The 15,451-nt window shown below is 44.3% G+C and overlaps 1 protein-coding gene across 1 annotated transcript in view; it reads left to right on the top strand.

Moving 5' to 3' along the window:
• uroc1 (urocanate hydratase 1) overlaps positions 1-15,451 on the top strand; it is a 110,562-nt gene that overhangs the window by 79,256 nt on the left and 15,855 nt on the right. Inside the window, exons 14-16 of the mRNA XM_078543100.1 lie at positions 3,325-3,446; positions 10,041-10,114; positions 12,877-12,975. Coding sequence (XP_078399226.1) covers positions 3,325-3,446; positions 10,041-10,114; positions 12,877-12,975 — 295 coding nt within the window. The remainder of the gene's footprint in view (positions 1-3,324; positions 3,447-10,040; positions 10,115-12,876; positions 12,976-15,451) is intronic.

Genomic DNA, 15,451 nt, shown 5'->3' with positions numbered 1-15,451 from the left:
GAGCAGGAACGTTCTTGAGGGGCCAAATAGCCTGTTATATACGGCATCATTCTATGATTCTACGAACGCTTGTTGTTCTTTTTTTATATAAAAGCAAAAAACTGCGGATGCTGGAAATCTAGAACAAAAACAAAAAATACCTGGAAAAACTCAGCAGGTCTGACAGCATCTGTGGAGAGGAACACAGTTAACGTTTCGAGTCCATATGACTCTTCATCAGAACTAAGGAAATAGAGAAAAGAGGTGAAATATAAGCTGGTTTAAGGGGGGTGGGGGGAGGGGGGGTGGGACAGGTAGAGCTGGATAGAGGGCCAGTGATAGGTGGAGATAACCAAAAGATGTCATAGACAAAAGACCAAAGAGGCGTTGACGGTGGTGATATTATCTAAGGAATGTGATAATGGGGACATTAAGGATAGAAAGCAGGACAAGCAAGGTACAGATAGCCCTAGTGGGGGTGGGGTGAAGGGATCGAAATAGGCTAAAAGGTAGAGATAAACCATTGTTTTATCTCTACCTTTTAGCCTATTTCGACCCCCCCACCACCCCACCCCCACTAGGGCTATCTGTACCTTGCTTGTCCTGCTTTCTACCCTTAATTAGCACATTCCTTAGATAATATCACCACCTTCAACACCTCTTTGTCCTTTTGTCTGTGACATCTTTTGGTTATCTCCACCTATCACTGGCCCTCTATCCAGCTCTACCTGTCCCACCCCCCCTTAAACCAGCTTATATTTGACCTCATTTCTATTTTCCTTAGTTCTGATGAAGAGTCGTTCGGACTCGAAACGTTAACTGTGTTCCTCTCCACAGATGGTGTCAGACCCACTGAGTTTTTCCAGGTATTTTTGTTTTGTTCTTTTCATATGTTTGCTTTCTTTCCTTGGAGAATGGTTTGAAGTGACAGAGGGGCATGCCATTGGCAATCGGACAGGATGGAATTATTATTGCTTTGGAATCTTCACACTCTTCCTGCAGAGAACAGTGCAGAGTAGGGGAAGGATTCGCAGGCTGATCAACAGTCTGACAGGCCACCATGTGAACACTCCTTCCATGGCTGCAATCATCTGTATACCAACCAATAAGAGACAGTGAGAAGGACGGTTTTTATAGTCTCCCGAACCCTAGACAAATCTACTGGAATTTTTCAAGGATGTAACTAGTAGAGTTGATGAGGGGGAGCCAGTGGATGTGGTTTATTTGGACTTTCAGAAGGCTTTCGACAAAGTCCCACATAAGAGATTGGCGTGTAAAATTAAAGCGCATGGGATTGGGGGCAGTGTATTGAGATGGATAGAAAACTGGTTGGCAGACAGGAAACAAAGAGTAGGAATAAATGGGTCTTTTTCCGAATGGCAGGCAGTGACTAGTGGGGTACCGCAGGGATCGGTGCTGGGACCCCAGTTATTCACAATATATATTAATGATTTAGATGAGAGAATTAAATGTAATATCTCCAGATTTGAAGATGACACAAAGCTGGGTGGGAGTGTGAGCTGTGAGGAGGAGGCAGAGATGCTTCAGTGTGATTTGGACAAGCTGAGTGAGTGGGCAAATGCATAGCAGATGCAGTATAATGTGGATAAATGTGAGGTTATCCATTTTGGTAGCAAAAACAGGAAGGCAGATTATTATCTGAATGGCTATAAATTGAGAGAGTGGAATGTGCAACGAGACCTGGGTGTCCTTGTACACCAGTCGCTGAAGGTAAGCATGCAGGTGCAGCAGGCGGTAAAGAAGGCAAATGGTATGTTAGCCTTCATAGCCAGAGGATTCGAGTACAGGAACAGGGATGTCTTGCTGCAATTGTACAAGGCCTTGGTGAGACCACACCTGGAATATTGTGTGCAGTTTTGGTCTCCTTATTTGAGGAAGGATGTACTTGCTATAGAGGGAGTGCAGCGAAGGTTTACCCGACTGATTCCTGGGATGGCGGGACTGACATATGAGGAGAGATTGAGTCAATAAAGATTATATTCGCTGGAGTTCAGAAGAATTTGGGGGGATCTCATAGAAACCTATAGAATTCTATCAGGACTAGACAGGGTAGATTCAGGAAGAATGTTCCCGATGCTGGGGGAGTCCAGAACCAGGGGTCACAGTCTGAGGATATGGGGTAGACCATTTAGGACTGAGATGAGGAGAAATTTCTTCACCCAGAGAGTGGTGAGCCTGTGGAATTCGTTACCACAGAAAGTAGTTGAGACCAAAACATTGTATGTTTTCAAGAAGGAGTTAGATATAGCTCTTGGGGCGAAAGGGATCAAAGGGTATGGGGAGAAAGCGGGAGCAGGCTATTGAGTTGGATGATCAACGATGATCATAATGAATGGTGGAGCAGGCTCGAAGGGCTGAATGGCCTACTCCTGCTCCTAGTTTCTATGTTTCTATGATGATGGGTGAGGCCACCACATCGCACACACATATCCCAAAGTTCCGAGGCAGGGTTCCAGTTACCACTCACCAGGACTGTCTGGAATGGGATTCAAACCCAGCGGTCAATGAACCCTGCCAATAAACCTTCATCTTTAGCAACCTTTTCTTTAACCTCTTATTTTTGGCTTTCTGTATTGACATGACAACAAGTCAAACCAGTTTTCCAACTGTGCCACACTGCAAAGATGGTGCCACATCGAGAGTTGTCCAGATGTTAGATAAGCCAGGGTGAACAATGGAATTAAGAGCATGATGGCTGCACTAGTTTGGAATTTCTGTTTCCCAACACAACCATCCCAGAAAGGAAAACCTTGTATTTATACTAAGCTATTGCACAGGTGTTACCAGAATATATCAGACATATATCAAAACAATACCAGGGATAAAAGGGTTACATTATGAGAGCAGGTTGCATAGGCCAGGTTTGTATCTCCTTGAGTAATGGGTAGATAGAGAAAAACTATTCCCTCTGGTGGGAGAATCAAGAAAAAGTGGAGGGGGGGTGGGGGGAAAATCCTGAAATTCAAGCCAGGCCTGTCAGGGGTGATGTCAGGAAGCACTTCCTCACACAAAGGGGAGTAAAAATCGACCCCAAAAAGCTGTGCATGTTGGTGGTCAATAGAGATTGCAAGGCCAAAGTCGATGGTTTTTTGTTGAGTAAGGATACCAAAGGATCTGGAACAAAGATGGATAACTGGAATTGAGTTACAGATCAGCCATGATCGAATCGAATGGAGGTACAGACTCAAGGAACTGAATGGCCTCCTCCTGTTCCTATACGTTCCTGCTGGGCATCCTACAGTTGTTGCCAACTCGAGAACCCTCTAGTATCCTCGCAGAGACTGACGGTATAACCAATGCTCTCTTTCTCTTTCTTCTCTGCAGAGATATTTTCTCTCTGGGGTTCGGGCCATTTCGTTGGGTTTGCACCTCAGCCGATCCTGCTGACCTCGCCGAGACAGACACCATCGCTACCTCGGTGCTGGAGGATATTACAAATGAAAAAGGTAAAGGAAAACTCATTTGTTTCTAACTCACAGTTTCTATGGGTTTCGGCTTCTTTTGGCTCCTCCTCTCTTTCTGTTTCCCTTGACTATCAGTTCATCACTGGGATCTCCATAGCCCCAGAATTTTCCTGCAGCTTAATTTCAGCAAAAACAAAGTCATCCTTGACTTTACCTCCACAGCTGCCTCTGGTTTTGACTCCACCAATCCACCCTAACTGCTGCCTCAAGGGAGCCCTAATGGACAGAGCGAGGGTGTCATGTGGGCTCAGCTGGCTCACCACATCCGTTTCCTTTCACTCCCTGTCATGTACCTCTTTCCCTTCACCATTACATCTCGCCCTTATATGGCTACTCATCTCATTGCTGTTTGTGGGATCCTGCTGTGTACAAATTGACTGCAGTGTTTGCCTACGAAATGAAGGTGACCTCATGTCAATAGTGTGGGTAACACTCTCACCTCTGAGTCACGCAGTGGTGAGTTAAAGTCCCAAAATCAAAGCTGGCAGTCCAGTGCACGACTGAGGGAGTGCTGCACTGTTGGAGGTGCTATCTTTCAGGTGAGACATCAAACTGAGTCCTCTGTCTGCTCTCTCAGGCAGATGTAAAAGATCCCATGGCATTATTTTGATGAAGAACAAGGGAGTTCTCCCTAATGCCCTGGTCAACAGATATTCCTCAATCAATATAACAAAAATATATTATCTGATCATTATCATATTACCGTTTGTGGGAGCTTGCTGTGTAAAATTGGCTTCTTACATTACAACAGTGACTACGAAAGTATGTCATTAGCTGCAAAGACAACGTGAGGCCATGAAAGGTTCTTGAAAAATACACGTGCTCCCGTTCTTTCAGTAATTGGAGAGAACGATCAAGCCTAAAGCCCCCTCCACAGTACCGAGATATTCCAAAGTCTTTCCACCTGTTGGTTTTGGGCAGTGACCAGACGGAGCTGATGATATGGCCATTCTTTCTCATCTTGCTGATCTCTCAGGTTGGTAAGGACGGTTGTTTTCCAGTGATGACTCTGCTGGGAGCTGGATCTGGACCCAGTAGATGGGGGTAGTGCAGTTGATGTAATCTACATGGACTTCAGTAAGGCTTTTGACAAGGTCTCACATGAGAGACTGGTCAAGAAGGTAAGAGCCCATGGGATCCAGAGCAATTTGGCAAATTGGATCCAAAATTGGCTTAGTGGCAGGAGGCAGAGGGTGATGGCCGGAGGTTGTTTTTATGACTGGAAGCCTGTGACAAGTGGTGTACCGCAGGGATCGGTGCTGGGTCCCTGACTGTAGTGTACATTAATGATTTAGACGTGAATATAGGAGGTATGATCAGTAAGTTCGCAGATGAGATGAAAATTGGTAGTGTTATAAATAATGAGGAGGAAAGCCTTAGATTACAGGACGATATAGATGGGCTGGTAAGATGGGCAGAACAGTGTCAAATGGAATTTAATCCTGAAAACTGTGAGGTGATGCATTTTGGGAGGACTAACATGGCCAGGGAATACACAATGAATGGTAGGACCCTAGGAAGTACAGAGGATCAGAGGGACCTTGGTGCACATATCCATAGATACCTGAAGGCAGCAGCACAGGTAGATAAAGTGGTTAAGAAGGCATATGGGATACTTGCCTTTATTAGCCGAGGCATAGAATATAAGAGCAGGGAGGTTATATTGGAGCTGTATAAAACGCTTGTTAGGCCACAGCTGGAGTACTGTGTACAGTTCTGGTCGATGTGATTGCAGTGGAGAGGGTGCAGAGGAGATTCACCAGGATGTTGCCTGGGCTGGAGAGTTTCAGCTATGAAGAGAGACTGTATAGACTAGGGTTGTTTTCCTTAGAGCAGAGAAGGCTGAGGGAGACCTGATAGAGGTCAACAAAATTATGAGGGGCATAGATAGAGTAGATAGGAAGAAACTTTTCCCCTTAGCAGAGATGTCAATAACCAGGGGGCATAGATTTAAGGTAAGAGGCAGGAGGTTTAGAGGGGATTTGAGGAAATTTTTTTTCACTCAGAGGGTGGTGGGAATCTGGAACACACTGCCTGAGGGGGTGGTAGAGGCAGAAACCCTCACAACATTTAAGAAGTATTGAGATGAGCATTTGAAACACCATAGCATACAGGGCTAAGGGCCAAGTGCTGGAAAATGAGATTAGAATAGATAGGTGCTTGATGGCCAGCACAGACATGATGGGCTGAAGGGCCTGTTCCTGTGCTGTATAACTCTATTATTCTATTACTTTATGAATCTGACCTCAATAAATGACCTGGGTATGGATGAGTTCCAGCGAGCTCGTGCCCAGGAACTTGAGATGCCAGCCATCCAGGCGAAGCCTGCAGTCTCCAGGAATTGGGGATTAAACACCCAGGGCACTGCTGCATGCAAAAACCTGGGATAAAAATCGGTCAACAAGCTATCTGTTCACTTTCCAATTGGTCAAGGGAAGACCATGTACCTTGTTGGGGGACCAATGGCAAGAGCATGGAGGAGGGGTAGTTGGGTTTGGGAGATCATGTGATGAAATCTCCAGGAATGTGTCCAAATATAGTTGGCAACCCACCCAATGACAGTGAAACCAGTCCTACAGAGTCACTGGAAGGGTTACAAATGCTCAATGATGGCACCTGGTTCCTTCCTGGTTTGGGCAGAGTTACCTCTTTTTGGGCTTTTAGGGATACTACAGTTGCTCTTATCAGGCTTGATACTAGAGAAGGAAAAGAAACAGCTAGTGTTTCCTGAACAATGACCCCTTGATGGGAAAAACGTGACGAACAAATTCTATAGCTCACTTCAAAGAGGCAGCACAGACACAATGGGCCAAATGGCCTCCTTTAGTGCTGCATGATTCTTCAATTCTATGAAAACCTTAGCCCCATTCAAGAGAGAGATTCAATGCTGCCACATTTTCCAGAGTTCATGGGCTCCACGACAGGAGAAAGGAGAAGCCCGCTGGAGTGAATAAAGGAATCGGGCAATTAATTCGGCTGAAACCTCCTTGCAAGATTTATGGCATCTTTGTAATTTTAAGAAAATGTTGGTCTCTTTTATTGGCAGAGTTAATACATTTCCACATGCTTCATACTTGTAAAACTCATTCAAATGTCAAGAGGTTGGATTTAAAAGCTGAAAAGGTTACATTTGAACGCCAATTGCTTCTAATCACATTCCGGCTTTGCTCTCAATCTACATTCCTCTCTCTCATTTCCTGTCAAGTAAAATAGAAAAGTTAAAACTCAAACATACTCGTTAATCTACTCTACCCCCTGATAGCACACTCACAACGAGACACAATTTGTCACTGCTTTATGAAGCCTCATTTAATCCTCATACATAATGGAGTCAGAAATATCTTTGGCTTGAGTCAGTCGAAATCTTAGAATAACAGTTCCAGATGTTAACATCAATGAAGAATGAAGTGACAAAGTTGGTACATTTTACCCACAGCTTAAGACAACTTAAGACAATCAGCACCACGGACACATTGAGGCGATTTTTATTTTTAAATTCCCGAAGAATCAAGTTGAAGGGTCAAGACCAGTGGGAATGGCCAAGGATGAAAAGGGGAGCAGGGCAAATGAGATCCATCAGGTAGAAGTGATTAGGTGAACCAGCGTTGGCTGTTGTGTTTTTAATTCATTCTCAGGTTGTCAGCCAACCTTTATTGTTCAAAGTCCCATCAAATACCTGCAGGACAGGTACAGCATGGCGTTTGTTTTTTTAATTCATTTATGGGCGTCGCATTTATTACCCATCCCTAATTAGTGAGCTGCCTTCTTGAACCGCTGCAGTCCCTGTGGTGTAGGTACACCCACAGTGCTGTTAGGAGGGAGTTCCAGGATTTTGACCCAGTGACAGTGAAGGAACGGCGATATATTTCCAAGTCAGGATGGTAAGAGCCTTGGAGGGGAAATTCCAGGTGGTGATGTTCCCATATGTCCGCTACCCTTGTCCTTCTAGATGGTAGGGGGTCGTGGGTTTGGAAGGCGCTGTCAAAGGAGCCTTGGTGAGTTCCTGCAGTGCATCTCGTAGATGGTACACACAGTTGCCACTGTGCTTCGGTGATGGAGGGAGTAAATGTTTGTGGATGATTTGCCAATCAAGCAGACTGCTTTGTCCTGGATGGTGTTGAGCTTCTTGAGTGTTGTTGAAGCTGCACTCATCCAGGCAAGTGCAGAGTATTCCATCACACTCCTGACTTGTGCCTTGAAGATGGTGGACAGGCTTTGGGGAGTCAGGAGGTGAGTTACTCACTGCAGGATTCCTAGCCTCTGACCTGCTCTTGTAGCCACAGTATTTATATGGCTAGTCAAATTCAGTTTCTGGTCAATGGTAACCACCAGGATGTTGATAGTAGGGGATTCAGCGGTGGTAATACCATTGAATGTCAATGAGCCATGCTTAGATTGTCTCTCCTTGAAGATGGTCATTACCTGGCATTTGTGTGGCACAAATGTTACTTGCCACTTATCAGCCCAAGCCTGGATATTGTTTTGTTCAGGTCTTGCTGCATTTGGACATGGACTGCTTCAGTGTCTGAGGAGTCACGAATGGTGCTGAACATTGTGCAATCATCAGCGAACATCCCCATTTCTGACCTTATGATGGAAGGAAGGTCATTGATGAAGCAGCTCAAGATGGTTGGGCCTAGGACACTACCCTGAGGGACACATGCAGTGATGTCCTGGCACTGAAATGATTCAATATGATCATGGCTGATCAATCCCACATTCCTACCTACCCCTAATAACCTTTCACCCCCTTGTTAATCACGAATCTATCCAGTTCTGCCTTAAAAATATTCAAAGACTCTGATTTTACTGCCTTTTGAGTGAGAGATTTCCAAAGACTCATGAACCTCTGCGAGAAAATATTTCTCCTCATCTCTGTCTTAAATGGGTGATTCCTTATTTTTAAACAGTGATCCCTAGTTCTAGACTCTCCCACAAGAGGAAACATCCTCTCCACATCCACCCTGTCGACACCCCTCAGGATCCTAAAGCTCTCAATCAAGTCACCTCTTACTCTTCTAAACTCCAGTGGATACAAGCCTAACCTGTCCAACCTTTCCACATAAGACAATCCACCCATTCCTGGTATTAGTTTAGTAAACCTTCTCTGAACTGCTTATAATGCATTTACATCTTTCCTTAAATAAGGAGACCAGCACTGTACACTGTACTCCAGGTGTGGTCTCACCAATGCTCTGTATAACTGAAGCATAAACTCCCTCCTTTTGTATTCAATTCCCCTCACAATAAATGATAACATTCTATTAGCTTTCCCAATTTCTTGCTGTACCTGCATACTAGCCTTTTGTGATTCATGCACTAGGACACCCAGATCCCTCTGCACCTCAGAGCTCTGTAATCTCTCTCCATTTAGATAATATGCTCTTTTTTAATTCTTCCTGCCAAAATGGACAATTTCACATTCATCCACATTATACTCCATTTGCCAGATCTTTGCACACTCACTTAGCCTATCTATATCTGTTTGTAGCCTCCCTATGTCCTCTTCACAATTTATTTTCCTACCTATCTTTGTGTTGCCAGAAAATTTAGCAACCATACCTTGGGTCCCTTCATCAAAATCATTTATATAAATTGTAAAAAGTTGAGGCCCCAGCACTGATCCCTGTGGGACACCACTCGTCACATCCTGCCAACCAGAAAAAGACCCATTTATGGCTACTCTCTGTTTCCTGTTAGCCAGCCAATTTTCTATTTATGTCAATGCCTCACCTCTGGAGGTCAGCTCTTCTGTCCATGTTTGAACCAAGGTTGTAATGAGGTCAAAGCTGAGTGACCCTGGCAGAACCCAAACTGAGCATCAGTGAGCAGGTTTTTGCAGAATAAAGCTCCATCTTCATAGTCCCCATCAAACACTCCCAGGGCAGGTACAGCACAGGGTTAGATACAGAGTAAAGCTCCCTCTACACTGTCCCATCAAACACTCCCAGGACAGGTACAGCACGGAGTTAGATACAGAGTAAAGCTCCCTCTACACTGTCCCCATCAAACACTCCCAGGACAGGTACAGCATGGGGTTAGATACAGAGTAAAGCTCCCTCTACACTGTCCCCATCAAACACTCCAAGGGCAGCTACAGCACGGGGTTAGATACAGAGTAAAGCTCCCTCTACACTGTCCCCATCAAACACTCCCAGGACAGGTACAGCACGGGGTTAGATACAGAGTAAAGCTCCCTCTACACTGTCCCCATCAAACACTCCCAGGACAGTTACAGCATGGGGTTAGATACAGAGTAAAGCTCCCTCTACACTGTCCCCATCAAACACTCCCAGGGCAGGTACAGCACGGGGTTAGATACAGAGTAAAGCTCCCTCTACACTGTCCCCATCAAACACTCCCAGGGCAGGTACACTATGGAACAGTGAAGCTCTCTCTGTAGCAGGGATGTCCGTACTGCTATTAACTTCCAACTGGTGAGATGCTGGATTGAATCAAGAAATTCTGAATTGGACAGGCGTGATATTGGCCCCCTGTCCCATCACCCAGGAGAATCCTCCTCCATTTTGTGTAGATCTCCTTATAACATTGATGTCCCTGTGATCTACTTTCCAGAGACCAGCAGATTTGTGAAGCAGCAATACTCAGACAACATCCGCTGGATCAGACAGGCCGCAAAACACAACATGGTTTGTATAGCCTGAAATCACCTTTTTCCGCTCCTCCCCAACAGATGTCAGCTATGGCTGGAGATCATCTCCATGGGAACCAGAAATGCCTCTCATCCTCCCGCCAACCTCACCCCAGCCTCCGAACTGTTTCCGGAGTGGCCATTGCCCATGTGTAGTCCCAGGTGTTATGTGTCTGTCGGCTGTTAAACCCCAGCGGGCAGGTGGGTTGCCCCGAAACAGTGAACACAGGTGATGGCCAAGAGCAGGAAGCTTGTCTAATAGCTTTACTTCAGTAAGAGTCAAACTGGGGGCATCTCGGTCATGGCTGAGATGAGTTAATTGAGCACAGACCTGACTCCTGCAGGTCACGACTGTATTGGATGGAGCTTGGGTTGGGGGGGAGGGAGTTTGAGAAGCTCCTGCAACTCCCTTACCTTGGCACATTGCACCCAACGCAGCTCACTGACAGTGAATTCACCGTGAATGAACTCGCAATCCCTGACTCAATAGAGCCTCAGTACTGAGCTCTGAGCTGTGGCATAGTGTTCAGTCTAGTCAGAGGTCCCAGTTTGGAGTTTGAGTTTGATATTCCAATCATCATTCCAGAAGTGATCCAATCATTGATTATCTAAAAAGAACTTGTGTGCAAAAGAAGTTATTCTCAAGATGATACTAAGGGATTGCTATTCCCTATAATATACACAGGGACTGCTATTCTCTATAATATACACAGGGACTGCTATTCTCTATAATATACACAGGGACTGCTATTCTCTACAATATACACAGGGACTGCTATTCTCTATAATATACACAGGAGCTGCTATTCTCTATAATATGCACAGGGACTCCTATTCTCTATAATATACACAGGGGCTGCTATTCTCTATAATAGACACAGGAGCTGCTATTCTCTATAATATACACAGGGACTGCTGTTCCCTATAATATACACAGGAACTGCTATTCTCTGTAATATACACAGGGACTGTTATTCTCTATAATATACTCAGGGACTGTTATTCTCTATAATATACTCAGGGACTGTTATTCTTTATAATATACACAGGAACTGCTATTCTCTATAATATACACAGTGACTGCTATTCTCTATAATATGCACAGGGGCTGCTATTCTCTATAATATACACAGTGACTGCTATTCTCTATAATATACACAGGAGCTATTACTCTCTATAATATACTCAGGGGCTGCTATTCTCTATGAAACACACAGGGGCTGCTATTCTCTATAATATACACAGAGGCTGTTATTCTCTATAATATACACAGGGGCTGCTATTCTCTATATATACAGGGGCTGTTATGCTCTGTAATATACACAGGGACTGTTATTCTCTATAATATACACAGTGACTGCTATTCTCTACAATATACACAGGGACTGTTATTCTCTATAATATACACAGTGACTGCTATTCTCTATAATATACTCAGGGACTGTTATTCTTTATAATATACACAGGAACTGCTATTCTCTATAATATACACAGTGACTGCTATTCTCTATAATATACACAGTGACTGCTATTCTCTATAATATACACAGGAGCTATTACTCTCTATAATATACTCAGGGGCTGCTATTTTCTATGAAACACACAGGGGCTGCTATTCTCTATAATATACACAGGGGCTGTTATTCTCTATAATAACCACAGGGGTTGCTATTCTCTGTAATATACACAGGGGTTGCTATTCTCCATAATATACACAGGGGCTGTTATTCTCTATATTGTACACAGGGGCTGTTATTCTCTATAATATACACAGGGGCTGTATTTCTCTATAATAACCACAGGGGCTGTTACTCTCTACAATATACACAGGGGCTGCTATTCACTATAATATGCACAGGGGCTGTTATTCTCCATAATATACACAAGGACTGTTATTCTGTATAATATACACAGGGGCTGCTATTCTCTATAATATACACAGTGACTGCTATTCTCTATAATATACACAGTGACTGCTATTCTCTATAATATACACAGTGACTGCTATTCTCTATAATATACACAGTGACTGCTATTCTCTATAATATACACAGTGATTGCTATTCTCTATAATATACACAGTGACTGCTATTCTCTATAATACACACAGGGGTTGCTATTCTCTATAATGTACATCGGGACTGCTATTCTCTGTTATATACACAGGGGTTGATATTCTCTATAATATACACAGGGGTTGCTATTCTCTATAATATACACAGGAGCTGCTATTCCCTGTAATATACACAGGGACTGCTATTCTCTATAATACACACAGGGGCTGCTATTCTCTGTAATATACACAGGGACTGCTATTCCCTATAATATACATAGGAGCTGCTATTCTCTATATTATACACAGGGACTGCTATTCCTTGTAATATACACAGGAGCTGCTATTCCCTGTAATATATACAGGGGTTGCTATTCACTATAATATACATGGGGACTGCTATTCTCTATAATATACACCGGGGCTGCTATTCTCTATAATATACACGGGGACTGCTATTCTCTATAATATACACAGGGGCTGCTATTCTCTATAATTACACAGGAGCTGCTATTCCCTGTAATATACACAGGGGCTGCTATTCTCTATAATATACACAGAGGCTGCTATTCTCTATGAAGGCTTTAGAGAGGGTGCAGATGAAGATATGTGAGAATGGTTGCAGGGATGAGGGAACTCAGCTATGTGGAGAGAGTGAATTTTCTTGGCTTTGAATTCAGTTGAAATTTCTTGCCTTGATTTTTCAGGTCGTTGGGTCTCAAGCTCGAATTCTGTACTCAGACCAGAAAGGACGAGTGAGGATAGCGGTTGCAATAAACCGAGCAATTGCTGCAGGCAAGATCAAGGTAACAACAACAACAACTTGTGTTTATATAACACCTTTAATGCAATCAAACATTCCACAGGGGCATTATAAAGCAACATTTGACACTGAGCCACAACGGGGATATTCGGGCAGATGACCAAAAGCTTGGTCAAAAAGATAGGTTTTAAGGAACATTTATGAAGAGGAAAGTGGGATAAAGAGGCGGAGAGGTTCAGGGAGGGAATTTCAGAGCTTAGGGTCCAGGCAGCTGAAGGCACGGCCGACAATAATGGGCCAATTAAAATCAGGGATACTCAAGAGGCCAGAATTAGAGGATCGCAGAGATCTTGGAGAGTTGTAGAGCAGGAGGAAATTATAGAGATAGGGAGGGATGAGGCCATGGAGGAATTTGGAAACAAGGATTCGAACTTTAAAATCGAGGCGTTGCTTAACCAGATCAGCTTTATCCTAAGGGTCAGCTTGATACCCCATTCCATGCACTTTATCTGAGTACGGAGAGATGGTGGAGCACTGGTAAAATCACTGGTCTAGTAATCCAGGTGACCAGGCTAATGTGCTGAGGACAGGCGTTAATCCCACCACAGCTGTTACTGGAATTTAAATACAATTAACAAATCTGGAATTGAAAAACTAGCCTCAGTGAGGGTGACCATGAATTGATTGTTGCAAAAACTTATCTGGTTCACCAATGTTCTTTAGGGAAGGAAATCTGCCATCTTTGCCTGGTCTGGCCTACATGTGACTCCAGGCCCACAGAAATGCGGTTGACTCTTAACTGCCCTCTGAAAGGGCCTAGCAAGCCACTCAGTTCAAGGGCAATTATGGATGGGCAACGAATGCTAGCCTTTCCAGTGATGCTCACATCCCATGAAAGAATAAGAAAGGGGTGGTAGCTCCCTTCCCTGTACATGTATCAAGTTCTGCATCAAGGGATAGATTGTATGACAACATGGACCCAATGTAGCAGAAATTACTAACCACTTCCAGCGGGGTGTTATTTAGTGTAATCAGGGATGGAGATATAACATTTTGTCCCATGACCACAGTTTTCTTGACGCTTATAGTCAGGGAGAACAAGTTACAAGGATGGGAGAGTGTGTCCATGAGTCTCTGTAGCTGAGTTTCCATGTGGGTGACTAGCACAGCTTCGTTAGCGTAGAGGAGTTCTCAGACCCGGACACAATATGCTTTTGTCCTCACTTTCAGCCTTGATAGATTGTCAGGTTTGCCGCCTGACCTAGTGTGCAAAAATACTCCTTCCTCTTCTACAGGGAAGGCAAAGGTCAGGAGCATGGTGAAGATGATGCCAAACAGAGTGCGGGTGAGGACACAGACCTGTTCCCCTCCATCCTTAACCCTGAAACTCTCTGGAGTTGAGCCATCAAACTGTATGTTGCAGCGCAAGTTGGTATAGAAGGAGTGGATGAGACTAAGGGGTTTTAGTGGACAGCCAATTTTCCCAAAATCTTGTTGAGTCCTGCGCTGCTGACTGTTGAATGCTTTAGAGAGATATACAAAAGTAAGGTAAAGAGAGATATCCTCTCCCTGCGCTTCTCTTGTAACTGGAGTTGGTGATGATCATGTCCACAGTAGATCGGTCAGCAAGGAAACCACACCACACTTCCAGGTACACTCGGTCCACAAGTAGATGGAGTCTTTTAAATATGACCCTAGCAAAGGCCTTCCCCGAGACGCTAAGGAGTGAGATACCCCTGTAGTTGTTGCAGTCTCCCATGTCACTTTGTTTTTGTATAGTGTGATCATTTTTGCATCGTGCATCACCTGTGGAATGGAGCCTGCCTTCTAGCAGAGAAGGAGAAGGTCATAGAGATGTTTATAAGGCCTGTGTTCTCAGCACCTTGCTGTATGGCTGTGAATCATAGATGACTTACAGCCAAAAGGAAAAGAAGCTCAACAATTTCCATCTTGGCTATCTGCGGCCTATTGAGGGTACATCCTAGCAGGACAAATTCACAAATGCAGCAGTCCTCTCGAAGGTGGAGCTCCCTAGTTTGTTAGCACTCATCAAACAGAGGCAGCCTCACTGGATCGGGCAGATTTGCAGGATGGGAGACAGTCACAAACCCAAGGACTTTCTGTACGGTGAGGTAGCTGGAGCCAGAAGAGCAGTGGGATGCCCAAAGCTCAGTTTGAAGGATGCTTGCAGGTACGACATGAAGGGCCTAAATACTGATTATTGAACCTTGGACTGATAACAAAGGAAAATGATGGCATCTCCTGTAGCTGGTATGCATCACCACATTGACCACTGGCTACAGCAGCTTGACAACAAAGCCAAAAACACCAACCCACAATGACACCTGGTAGTTTCATGTGTGGTACTTGTGGCAGAATCTGTCTCTCAAGGACGTTTAACAGGAGGCGATGGCATAGTGGTATTGTCACTGGGCTAATAATCCAGAGACCAAGGGTAATGCTCTGGGGACCTGGGTTCAAATTCCACCACAGCAGATGGTGAGATTTGAATTCAATAA

This window comes from Cetorhinus maximus, chromosome 6 (assembly GCF_964194155.1).
Source record: "Cetorhinus maximus chromosome 6, sCetMax3.hap1.1, whole genome shotgun sequence".
Lineage (NCBI taxonomy): Eukaryota > Metazoa > Chordata > Chondrichthyes > Lamniformes > Cetorhinidae > Cetorhinus > Cetorhinus maximus.
Note: the sequence above shows the minus strand (reverse complement) of the source record. Positions and strands in the feature narration are given on the sequence as shown.